At 39.8% G+C, this 12,473-nt stretch overlaps 1 protein-coding gene and 1 long non-coding RNA gene across 13 annotated transcripts in view; one reads left to right on the forward strand and one right to left on the reverse strand.

The window, feature by feature from the left end:
- AGPAT5 (1-acylglycerol-3-phosphate O-acyltransferase 5) overlaps window positions 1-12,473 on the forward strand; it is a 57,793-nt gene that overhangs the window by 11,647 nt on the left and 33,673 nt on the right. For 6 of the 7 annotated variants that reach the window (XR_013352572.1, XM_077848552.1, XM_077848549.1 and 3 more), the window contains exons 2-4: window positions 4,116-4,185; window positions 9,308-9,423; window positions 11,571-11,660. Coding sequence is in view for 6 of the 7 variants with exons in the window: in XM_077848552.1 (XP_077704678.1) it covers window positions 4,116-4,185; window positions 9,308-9,423; window positions 11,571-11,660 (276 nt within the window). In the remaining variant the exon portion in view is untranslated. The remainder of the gene's footprint in view (window positions 1-4,115; window positions 4,186-9,307; window positions 9,424-11,570; window positions 11,661-12,473) is intronic. The other variant, XM_077848548.1, reaches the window with a different exon arrangement.
- LOC144284226 (uncharacterized) lies at window positions 21-8,672 on the reverse strand. Of its 6 annotated transcripts, none has more exons than XR_013352577.1 (5): window positions 7,950-8,672; window positions 7,288-7,421; window positions 3,405-3,645; window positions 2,590-2,712; window positions 21-605 (listed from the first exon to the last, which is right to left on the reverse strand). It is a non-coding gene; the product is annotated as an uncharacterized LOC144284226 (long non-coding RNA). The 6 variants fall into 6 exon arrangements; XR_013352575.1 differs by having other exon boundaries at window positions 21-635; XR_013352576.1 differs by lacking the exon at window positions 21-605 and adding an exon at window positions 1,487-2,372.

The following is a 12,473-nucleotide window of genomic DNA, read 5'->3' on the forward strand; positions in this document are numbered from 1 at the left end:
TATTTTACTTAGGTTTATTCCAAAACCTTTTACTGCTGGAAATGACATAGCTTTATTTACTTGTCAAAAATAAGAGTGCAACTTAATGATTCAGTACACTTCTGCTGAAAACTGAGTGCTAGGCTCAGGGAGTAGAAAAATTATGAAGACCCTGCCACAGAAGAGCTTATGAACCCGAGGGGTAGGGAGATAGGCACACAAACTCAACTTGTAGATGAGTGTACAGAACACATGGTTGATGCTCCTGTAGGAGTGTGAACAGGGTTTGTCCCAGAGCAAAGGCGGGGGTGTGTGATTAATTCTGGGCTCTGGGTTAGAAGGCAGGAAGGCTTCAAGAGAAGAGGTAAATACGTGCTGAGGATGAGCAGATGTAAGATGATTACAGTGAGACTGTGCCGTAGACTTATAGGTCATCCTATAATTGTCAGGGAGGAAGACCTTGCACTGCCCTGTGGTCCTTCTAGCTGGACTTAGAATAGAATTGCCATGAGACAGATTCACAGGGATAACCAAGTTTAATAGGTGTATGTATGGGAACTCCACACACAGGAGATGTCCAGGACATTGAGTCAACAGGAAGCTCACGAGAGATAAGAAGGGGCGTCCTTAGGATACAACCTGGAGAAGGCTGTTAGCTGAAAGTGAAAGGAAGTGCCCTATTATGCAGATAAGTTTCTTAGGTAGAGGGAAGTCTGGTAAGAGATCTCTTCCTGGTATAGGCTCTCCTTTTCAATGCAAATTTAGGCGTTTGAGAGCCAGGCAGAGAACTTTTCCTGCTGGGTTCTGATTACTTCTAACTTCATCTTTATGCCAAAGTGGCCCATCCAGGGGCAGCCTGCCCTTGGCCCCTACAGAATCATTTAAGAATTTATATGTATGGGTATTCTGGAAGTTCTTAGCTTTTTTTTAATTTAGAAACTACAGCTATCTAATTAACCACGTATCTGTTAATAAGGTAGTAATAATTAAATATTTTGAGAATCAGCATTCTTAAAAGAATACAAATTTTTTCTTCCCCTCCATGATAGTAAATTTAAAAACAAACTTTCCACTTGAATGAATGAAAGAAATTTGACAATTTAAAATTAGAATGAAATGCATTTTCTTTGCAACCTTGGGAATAAACCAAGTGAAGGACCTTAGAACTGCATATATTTGATACCTAAAATTGTAATTATGCATTCTTTGTGTTGGTTAATCAACATTTTTTCAAAATAATAATGATTTACAGCTATTACAGTAAGGTTTGTAGTTCATAGATTCATTTACTTTGCTTTTAGATCTTTTCAGGTTTTAATTATGAAGGTCTACTTTTTTCTAACTTCTTATTTCTGTTGAATTCCAACCAAGTTATAGTGGCAAATGAAAAAATCTAAATAGCCAATCAATCCAAATATTTACTTTAAGATACTAAATTAGGTTTTGTAAAAAAAAAAATAAATAAATTATGTTTTGTGAAAGGCCTACCCTCTTTTTCCCCCCCATCTTTTTGCGTTTTATTAGGAAATACCTTTTATTTCAGTGAGATACTATGCATATTGAATAATCTTTAAAAGTATGAAAGATGTATGCGTGTCTTTCCCTTTCAGTGGCTATGCATTAGGTGTTCTGTTATTTTTATCTTCACAGTGATCTAGCCATAGAACAGTTTTCTCTATCTGCTTTGCGCAATTAAATTCATTACTTACTTTCTCTACATACTGCCCACATTTAGGCAGCAGGCTTGAGCAGTTGAAACGTGAGCAAGGCCAAGAGCCTACTGGGACCTTTGAGCTGAGTGCAAACAGGCTCATTAAACCACCCACCTGAAAATGGCCGTGGGCCCTCACCTACCAAAGGGCTGCTTCCAACCTGGCACTGTTACCAAAAGAGGGACAATTGCATGTGTCTGCATGCCTCCACCCTGTAGCTACAACCCTTCACCCCTGCCTCCAGGCGGACAGTCTCTCCTTGGCCGTCCTACCCATGCCTAGACTATCTTGCGGTGTGTTCAATAAACTTCTATCTCCTACGCTCTGCCCTGGGCGATTTCTTTCAGAGCCAGTGCTGCCGACCACTATGCAGTTGGAATATGCATAACTGTAATCAAACTTTAAAAAATGCCTTTTAATAACCTGTTATCTGCCTTCAAAGGCTGCAGCCCGACAGTCTATTAACAAGCTCAGAGCAAGGAAGGAAAAGGAGAGTCTCTCCTTGGATGGTTCAAGTGCTGGCTTCAGCTTGGGGGCAGGCAGGTCTCCAAAGAGTGGTGGACAGGTTGAATCAATTAGACTGAGACTTTAAATGCGAATATCACATCCAGGGAACCTAAGCCAAAACACGGACGGTTGTGTAGCTGCAGTACTGAAGCGCAGTGCGTTGTACCCAGTGCTCTGGAGAGAGAGTGGGGATCGTTCACAAGCAAGAACTCCCTTTTTAATCCTGCATAGATCAAGCGATTGGTTTAGGGTTTTGCCTTTTGGTTTTGTTTTTTGGTACTGATAGACTTTGTTAATAAAAAAATGAGCAAGGATCTAGAGACATACTACATCTTTAGCACTGAATAGTGTTCTAAGGAAGATAATAGAGACCTCAGTCTGAGTCCCTGACCTCCGGAATGTTGTGTCATCTAGTTCCAATTTTCTACAGAGATGCTGCATTAATGTCATTTTCTTTCTTCAGTTGTTAGGCTGTTAATGAAGAGTGTTGTGACCAGAAGATCTGATTGGACATCTAAAAACACAGATCCGAAAACCTTTGGTTAATTCGTAGTCTTGCATAATCCATGATGACAAGATACAGAAACTAAAATGCCCTGAATTAAAACAAAACAAAACACTGTTAACAGTCCTTTCTTTAAAATCCTTAAAATTATTCTTTCCTTGGGACGCCTGGATGGCTCAGTGGTTGAGCGTCTGCCTTTGGCTCAGGGCCTGATCCCTGATTCCCAGGATCGAGTCCCACATCGGGCTCCTTACATGGAGCCTGCTTCTCCTCCCTCTGCCTGTGTCTTGCCTCTCTTTCTCTATTCATTTATAAATAAATGAATAAATAAAATCTTTTTAAAAAGTCTTTCCTTTAAATAATTTGTATGAAGTATATAAGACACACAGAACTGCAGACTCCTATAATGAATACCTGTGTACGCACCATCCAGTTTAAGAAATGAAACATGACCGCTAGCGTTGAAACCACCATGTGCCCCTCCCAAGACACATCCTCCCCCTATCCTACAGGTCACCTATATCCTGAACTTTCTCTGTGTTTTTTTTCTAATTGTGTTTATTTTTTTAAGTAAGCTCTATGCCCAACATGGGGCTTGAACTTAACAACCCTGAGCCAGCCAGATGCCTCAGGGAACTTTCTCTGTTCTTTACAGAGTTATAGAGAGTCCTGTTTGTGAGCCATGTTTCCCTATTACTTACAAGATAAAGTTTTAATCTTCAATTTGGTATTCAAAAGTCTTTTCCCATTCTGGTCCAGGTATTCAAAAGTCTTTTCCCATTCTGGTCCAGATCTCCCTGGGGTCTCCTTGCTCCAGCTCACCAACTCTGCATGCAGCCGTGGTTTGACTGTGATCCTGCTGGGGGTACCTCCACAGGCCTCAGACACTTCCACTTCCATCTCTTTGTCCACCTCTTCATGAACATCCTTCCTTCATCTCATCTGCTGAAACCACACCTAATGAATACTGCTTCTGCTCTGCCCTTGACAGTTCTTTAATATAAAGTGTGCCTTATTTTCGTAATGTGAAAATGTGTTATGTCTTATACGGTTACTGTTTACATGGCTGTCTCTTCCACTGCACTGTAGGGTTTTTGAAGGAAAATGCATCTTACAGAAAGAGCTTCAGATATTGTAAACAGTCAGTAAATAAATGCTTGTCGTATTTTTCTCATGAGGATGTTGATCATTCTGTTTCACTTTCTAACCATCAGCCTGCCCTGAACTTAACTACTTTATAAACATGCGCCATTGATGGTCTCTGATGCTTCTGAGAGAAATCTCATTTTTGTTAATCATGGATGGAAATATTCATGGTATTGTCAATTTTTTGACATCGTCCTATTTTGTTTGTTACAATAGTGCATGTTTTGAAATGTTAAAATAATGTTTCTTTTTGTTTTATCTTTTAGATATTGCTATATGGAGATTTGCCAAAAAATAAAGAAAATATAATATATTTAGCAAATCATCAAAGCACAGGTTTGTATTTCATTTGCATGAAACTTAGGTTTTCTACAGAAGGTAGATGGGCATTCAAAGTAATGTTTTTATTTAAATGAAATTTTGGGGGGTATTGTTAAAACATGAATTTTCAATGCAGGTATTAAATCATGACCTGGTATTTTTGTAATTTTACTTTTTTGGAAAGTCAGGAAAAGTAAACCTACAAATTTCCCAAATGTACCTTTTTCCCCCTGATGGGTGAAAAAGAGCCATTGTCTTTATTTTGTTTCTTGTAGAGTTCTTTAAATGAATTATGCATTCTTTTTGTGAGTTCTGTTTCTGAAAGTAAAATTAGGTCAAAGTGTATACACATTTTACTTTTCTGATTGTTAAGCAGGCAAGTTGTCCTCATGACTACTCCTTGCCTACAGGCAGTGTCAGTCTCTAATGTCTGCAGTCCCTTTTGCCTCATCAAATGTTTTGGTTTAATTATAGCTTGCTGTTCTGTCAGAAGACTCACAGAAGACTCTGGTCTTCAATTATAGTGCAGTCTATACTTTAAGGCACTTTTTAAAAAACTTTTTATTTTGAAATAATTATAGATTCTCGAGAATTTGCAAAAATACTCTATGAAGTCCCATGACCTCTAAATTTTCCCCTAACGATGACATGTTATAAAGCTGTTGTACAGTATCAAAACCCAAGAAACTGACATTGGTTAAAGTACTTCTTTAGTTCTACAAATTATTCAATCCAAGGAAAATCCCACTTCATGTTTTTTTTCAAACCTTTAACTGCTTTTGATATACTCTTCTTAAATTCCGTTCTTATTTAAGAAATAGAATACCCAGGGGATCCCTGGGTGGCGCAGCGGTTTGGCGCCTGCCTTTGGCCCAGGGCGCGATCCTGGAGACCCGGGATCGAATCCCACGTCGGGCTCCCTGCATGGAGCCTGCTTCTCCCTCTGCCTGTGTCTCTGCCTCTCTCTCTCTCTGTGACTATCATAAATAAATAAAAAAAAATTAAAAAAAAAAAAAAAAAAAAAAAAAAAAAAGAAATAGAATACCCAGAAATTTAAAGCTAAAAACAACCTGATGGATTATAGGATAATGGAAAAATCACTTAAGCCTGTGGCTTTTATCTTCCTCCTGTCAACTGTATCTCTTCATGATTTTATTGCTTTTATTACCACCTGCACCAAAAGAAAAGTAGAGAAAGTAAAAGAAGTTGACATATATTTTTCTCAATTTAGCTTATTAATGATTACATTCAGTTTTATGGGACAAGAGTTGATTCTACAAAGGATTGATAGGAATTTTGATGTATCTGTGTCTTTCCCTGCCTCTCTGAATGTGACCTCCTCAGACGATTTAATTACATTTGACTTTAGCAAAGCAACCAGCCCGACAGGGTCAGTGTCTGCTTTCAGCGCAGGCCTGTGAAGCACCTTACTTCTTCCTGTATTTTGACTATTTCTGCAAACGTACTGGATTTCAACTACTGACAAGAGTCCTGTTGCTGATGGCCTATTTCTATCAGGCTTCCAATATCCAAATGCAGAGGATTTACGGGTCCAGGGAAGGGAGTGGCTCATGACAACACAAAGTTTCTTTATAGAAGTCTTCTCTGTGTTGAAGAGAATTCGCTCTCAAAATTCCTTGTTCAGGCTCCCTGCCAACTTTCTTTCTGCCAGGTTTCAGTGTGGAAATACTTGTATGACCAGAGCTATGGATCCAGTCCACCCATGTGGATGAGTACTCTGACGTTGCTGGAGGTGGTGGTAGTAACATCAGCAATAGCATGAGGATGCTGCTGTCATTTGTGTGTCGGCTACATGTTGGCTTTTATATGCAGTCTTTCAGAGGGAGGACTTTTGGGAAAACATTTGGAAGAAAACAGTTTCACTCTGTTTCCCACTTCTGTGTATGGAACTAGGAGGTACTGGGAAGTAGAGCTCCATCGTCAGTCCACTATAACCTGAACGTGTCTCACTTCTTAGGTTCCAGAGCCGTCTCCTCGGCCCTTTACCTCACCGCAAAGGCCAGGACTTTCTGATACCAGGACCTGTGCCAGTTGGCCTTTGGGATTTGAGCAAGTGCTTTTTTGAATGCCGTTTTAAAAGCCCATGACTTAGGAACATAACTAGATGGTGACTTAAAGTTACTTTAGAATTGCGGGTTGTAGCCAGACTATGAGAGATTATGGCCAGAAAAACGGGTGCACACAAATTTGTGTGTAGTTGTAGGCTCCAGAGGCCCGTGAAGCTTACGTGGTCACAGGGCCTTGGCCAGTGCTGTCTGGGTACCCTATCCTAAGACCCTCCTAAGATATTAAGAACCACAGATGAGTGTCTAAAAATGTGATTAGCAGAAAGAATATTTCTAGGACTCCGTTCAACTTAGACTTTGTGGTTCGCCCATTACGAGGCCTGCCAGAGTACATGTCCCTTCTACGCCTCACATTCCAAATGGTTGATGTTCTAGTTTCTCTTCCCTGTTGTTTTCACTCAATGTGTCCTTGCTGTCTCTGTATTCTTAGTCTCCTCGAACTTCTTTCTCTGCTGTGGGGATGCAGTGGCTCTTGTTCCTTCCTCTCGCCCTTTTCAAACACCTACTTTTGATACTGTTTACCTTAATCTCATGAAATGCACCGTTTTCTTGGTTTCATTGATACTCATCTTGACTTACAGAATGTGTGGTGAGTAGATTATCATAAAACGGTGCGGGCTTTGTGGTTCATCTGCTGTCCTGCAGTAGGCAGTGAGACAGTGGGCAGATTACTCAGCTTATCTCTTAGCCTTATTCATAGGTATGAGTAATGTCTACTGCTCAGAATTTTTAGGCAATTTACAGAGAGGCTAGCCCTAGTCTCTCAGTGTGCCTGGTTTATGGGGGGCATTTAACAGCAGGGGGTGGTGGTGGTGGCTAACAAGGAGCAGGCAGTGTTAAAGTGCTTCCTGCCCAGGATCTCTGTTCCACTACACAGTACCCTGGTGACTTAGGGACTCGTGTTACATAATAACATAGATGAGGAAAGCCTTGCTTTTTCTGCTGTCTCTCCTCACAGCCCTCTCCTCTCTTCGGAGCTAATGGCATCAATGACACTGCTGTAGCTGGATTACCATTGAAGAAATCTTACATAGCCACATTCCTTGATCTCTTAATTAAAGTATTCCTGCTGGAACACAGACTGTGAATAATTACTGTCGAGGTGCATATTCCCATCTCAGCTGTCAGCAACTCAGCTGTAGTCTGGTATCTCCCATCAGAAACCTAGTTGAGAACAAACAAGAAAAGTAACGGTAATTGAGTAGCAAAAATGGATGGCACAAAGTGTGTGTGTTTTGACTACTTAAGTTAGTTCTTAAGCTTTTTCCACTAAAACTTGCACACGTTTAAGGTTTAGGGTCATAACCCAGGAGAGTTAATACCAACATGACATATTTTGCACTTAATCTTAAAAGTTCTTGGAAGATGCATCCCAGGCTATGTGTAGCCGTGCTTCTTTCAATATAAAAATACGTTATTAAAAATTCCTCCAAACTTTAAAAAAATAATTGTTCCAGGAAACGATACTATAGCTTGTTTTTAGCCTTGTACCCCGCTATGTTCTAGGATGTGCGATAGCCTAGGACCCACACATTTAGTTCTCACAATTTATTTACGTTAGGTACAGCTATAACAGGCTGGATCATTTGGTTTCCAAGACAGTCAGAAAGAGCTGCCTTTCTCAGTATTGTTGAGGTGGTTTGAATTAGAAGGAAGGGGCTAAGGAGGTGGCTTCCAAAGGAAGTTACATACTTGAGAGTAAAGTGATAATTATTCTGTAGCGTAAGTGTCTCCAGCTGACAGGTGCAGTTTCTCGGGATCCCTGGTTGAAGAGTATCTGCATCACTCTACTTAAAAGGAGTTGTAATACAAATAATGTGTGTAAGTGTAACACATCCAGAAAGAACTTGTAAAATGATTTTTCACAATTTTTAGTCTTTAGCTGGCTAAGTCTTCTTTGGGATATTCTCTCTAGTATTGTCTAAAGGATGTCACAGAGCTGTAATCCTGCAGAAGATTTTGGTTTAAACTGCTATGTTAACTGCTTTAATTTCCAGGCTTTTATTTTCCTTAGATTTTATTTTAACATTTTCCCCTCTAATTCAGTCCTTTTGTTCTGGCTTCTATGCCCCTGGATACACATGTTATAATAGGACTATTTTTTTTTTCCAGAGATTCTTATCAGTAGGTTTTTTTTTTTTTTTTCCCCCTCTCCAAGGATCCCACCCCCCAGGTCAGTTTTCAGTGTTATCAAAGAGATGGAGTAGGTTATAGCCATTTGCTTTCAAACCCACGTCTCTGGTCTTTAAGACCTTTTACTATTTGCACGCTTCATTGTATTATCAATTCCTCTGACTCTTTAAACCATCTCCCCTGTCTGCGGCCTTCTGCACAGTTGCCTGGTGTCTGGTTCTTTGCTTCCGTGTGGGCTAGTTCTTCTAGCCCATTTAGATTTCCTTCTCTCTTGTAGAACTGTTGTTGCTATTAGCAACATGCTCATGTCTTCCTGTTTTTGCTTTTGTGACTCGTTAGTAGAATTATACCCATGTAATGACTGTTACTAGCCACCTGGGTACACGTGGTCTGATTCCTGTAAGGGGCACATATCTGTCTAGCACAGTTGTGAGCTTCAGGAGATCTTTGTTCATACATGGTAACCTGGGTGGGGTCCTGTCCTGAAATTCAGTAAAGATGAAGTGTCTTTGCTTTATGTTGAACATATTAGCATATACACAGTACTTAGATGCATACGACAGTTTCATTTAATCACTTTTTGCTTATAATTTTGTTAGGTTTTTTTAGACTAAGAATTAGAGGTGCATTATTTTTTTGTTGGTGCTACTTTCATATCATTGGTGGTTTTGACTTTTTGCATTTTACCCTCTGGAAGGCCTTTTAAGAAATGCAAAAAAAAAAATACACCAACAAAAGTTTTTTTTATAGAATTTGTAATTTTTAAATGTCTGCAGTTGATATAAAGAAATTTTAGAATTCTTACTCATATTTCCAAAAGTATATTCTTAGTGAAGAGGCTTTCTCTGTTTCTGTGAAGGGAATGCCAGAGTTCACATACAGATCATTTTCGCACTAATTGGGTTGTGTCTTTGCAGTTGACTGGATTATTGCTGATATTCTAGCCGTGAGGCAGAATGCTCTTGGACATGTACGCTACGTCCTGAAAGACGGGTTAAAGTGGCTCCCACTGTATGGGTGTTATTTTTCTCAGGTAACTTTTTCCATGCTTCATTATATATGTAGTTTATAAAAACTTTAGATTTGGAGATTTAACATGCACTTAATATGACTGTGTAGGTTGTTTTATTTTCATGGTTGACTGACTTGTTCCAAACGGAAGTAATTTTCCTTGGGCATTTTTAGTAGCGTGCATTCGTGTACCTGTGTGATCACTCGGGTAGTTAAATAGGAAGAGTACATGTGTACAAAAAGCAAAGGACTAGGAAAATTTACAGGCATAGAATCTGACAGATGATTACCTTAAGAAACTAATAGTAAAAGTTGATTTTAGGATATAAAAGTGTGGTTATCATGCAGAGTGTTGAGCATGAGTGTCAAGCCCATAATAAACATTTACTATATGATATTTTCCAAAATGCCCTTAATTTGTTTCTCAAGCAGACATTTGGTCCAGCCACTTATCTGCTCAAAGTATGTGTTTCTCAGCTGCATCACGTGCCAGTTCCCGTGTGCGGCATTCATGGTCTGCTGTGACCTATCTCCTATCTCCCTAGAAAACCTGCCTTTCTCCTTCTAGCCTGAATTGGTTTCTCCCTCCTATCATCCTTGGAGCTGTTGCTTTAGTTCAAAGCAATATGCTTTCCTCTACCTCCAGGGCCCAGTTTAGATGCTGTTATGAAACCCTTCCTGGGCCTGGTGGTTCCCTCCACCTTGCTCTTGTCTTGGACTGTCTTTGTTATTACGCTTATCAAATTCTCTTGAAATTACACTTCTATACATATTTCACCTCCCCACTAATTTTTAAGTTCCTAAGGAAAGATACCTGGTCTTCACCTCTGTAGCTTCCATATACCTGGGAAAGTACCCAGATGTTTTTGAATTAAAATAGACCTTAATAAGCATGTTACATGACAAATGAGAACTAGTGTGTAAAGAGTAGGTATCACGTCTGCTACAGCTGGGCTGAAATTTTACATTGTGGTATATGTGTGCTGTGGCTTTTAATTCTAAAGAGTTAGCCAAGAATGGATTCATTCTCATCAGTCCTCTCTATTTGGGTAAACAGTGACATACATCCTGTAGAGCACTTTGAGTTTTTCCTCTGCACTCAGGCAAGCCAGGGTAGGAACCACAGTGGAAGGAACCACAACCAGGATGGAAGGCCACCTTCTTCCTCTCCTCTTTGTGTTCCTTATACTGTCTGCTCCTTCTGTCTGTGTATTTCCTTTTACTCAGAGTCTTAGTTAAGACAAAGTCAAATTCAGCCAGTCAGTTTATTGTACAGATGAGTTCAAATTAGCAGAAGCAAGTGCAAATAATATGGGGACTTGATGCAAAGTTTTGGTGAAGTACACTTCCAAAGTTTAGTTAAGGATACCTTAACTCTTATGACAATGCCTGTGTTTGTTGGCTGGGCCTGCCCTAACAAGCTGGATCTTAAATAACAGACATTTATTTCCCCACAGTTCTAGAGGCTGGAAGTTCCAGATTAGTGTGTTATCAGGATTGATTTTTGCTGTGGCCTATCTTCTTGGCTTGCAGTCAGCTGCCTTCTCCCAGTGTCTTTCCTTTGTGCACACGTGCCTGTGTGTGTCCTCATCTCCTCTTTGTATAAGGCACCAGTTCTCCTGGATTGGAGTCCACCCTAATGACTTCGTTTAACCTTATTACCTTCTTAAAGGCCCCATCCCCAGATACCATCACATTGGGGGTTAGGGCTTCAACATATAAATTTGGGGGGAACACAGCTGAGTTCACAACAATACCACATAAACATCTATAGCTGGGTCAGTTTTAAAAATCCCTAAAGATCATGAATATTGACCGGTCAAGGACACCGTTAGTGATTCTATGCTGTTGGAAAAATTGAGAGCTAAAAACTGTTATCAACCGAGTTTTTTATTTTAGAAAATGAAAGCGTTTTTAAGTAAATGATCATGTATTTTCCGCTACAGTGTAGCATGCAGTTTTTATTTGTTACATTGAAACCTGGGAGAGTTTTCAGTTAAATGTTTATTAGATACTAATATTTGAATGTATTAAATATTGTTTAATTCCTAAAATGTAATTTTGTTCTTTACTTTTGGGGAGAAAAGTTACCTTTTTGATGACTGGCCATTGGATATTTTAATAGTAAATACTACCCCCCCCCCCCATTTTCTTTTTTAAATGTGGCAGCACGGAGGGATCTATGTAAAGCGAAGTGCCAAATTTAATGAAAAGGAAATGAGAAGCAAGCTGCAGAGCTACATGAATGCAGGAACTCCAGTAAGAACATGCTCATTTTTATTATTTTCCTTATCAATCCCCAGTTTTTAATTTAAGAACTAAATTAGAACTTAAGAATTGTTTTGAAAATGTATTATTCCATGGGTAATAAATACTTGAGAGCTTTGTTGAGACCGTAAAAACTATCTCGATAAAGGTGAGCAGTTGTTGCCATCAGGAAGAGGGTGCAGGTGATTCAGTCTTCTGGTGGAGGCCTCATTAAGGACCTCCAGGGAGCTGCAGGAACAGTGGGAGTCTGTGCTCTGGGAGTGGAAGTGCATCTCGACCTTGCACTTCAACTGCTAACTCCTCGTCCTCAGGATCATGTATGGTTTCAGAAGAAACAACTTTTCAGTGTGTCCATATAAATTTGGATTTCTTGTCTATATTGAGTTATTTGAAAAGTCAAAAAAAAGTATGAATATTGGCAAATGAAAAGTCATTCAGCGTAAATATTGTTTGATAAAACTTTGCTCCCTGAAAAAGGAATCTTGGTATTCTCTTCGAAGAATGCTAATTGCTGCCCTGTTTCCCGGCAGCACACCCCATCGCAGTGACTGCTTGAGCTTTGGTCACCAGTGCTCAAGAACTTAGCTCATTGGCTACAAGGGGGTTTTTTCTCCCTCCTTCTCTCTCCTCCTCCTCCTCCTCCTCCTCCTCTTTCTCTGCCTTCCTTTCTCTTTTCCTCTCCTCACCAGGGCTCATAGGTGGCAGCCAGAGCTCATGTTTAAAGACGAGCTTTCCACAGTCAGCTGATGAAGTGTCCTACAAGATTTTTGCTTACAAGCTTTGCTGACATGACTCTAGTCATGT

Source organism: Canis aureus, chromosome 15, assembly GCF_053574225.1.
Source record: "Canis aureus isolate CA01 chromosome 15, VMU_Caureus_v.1.0, whole genome shotgun sequence".
Taxonomy (NCBI): Eukaryota; Metazoa; Chordata; class Mammalia; order Carnivora; family Canidae; genus Canis; species Canis aureus.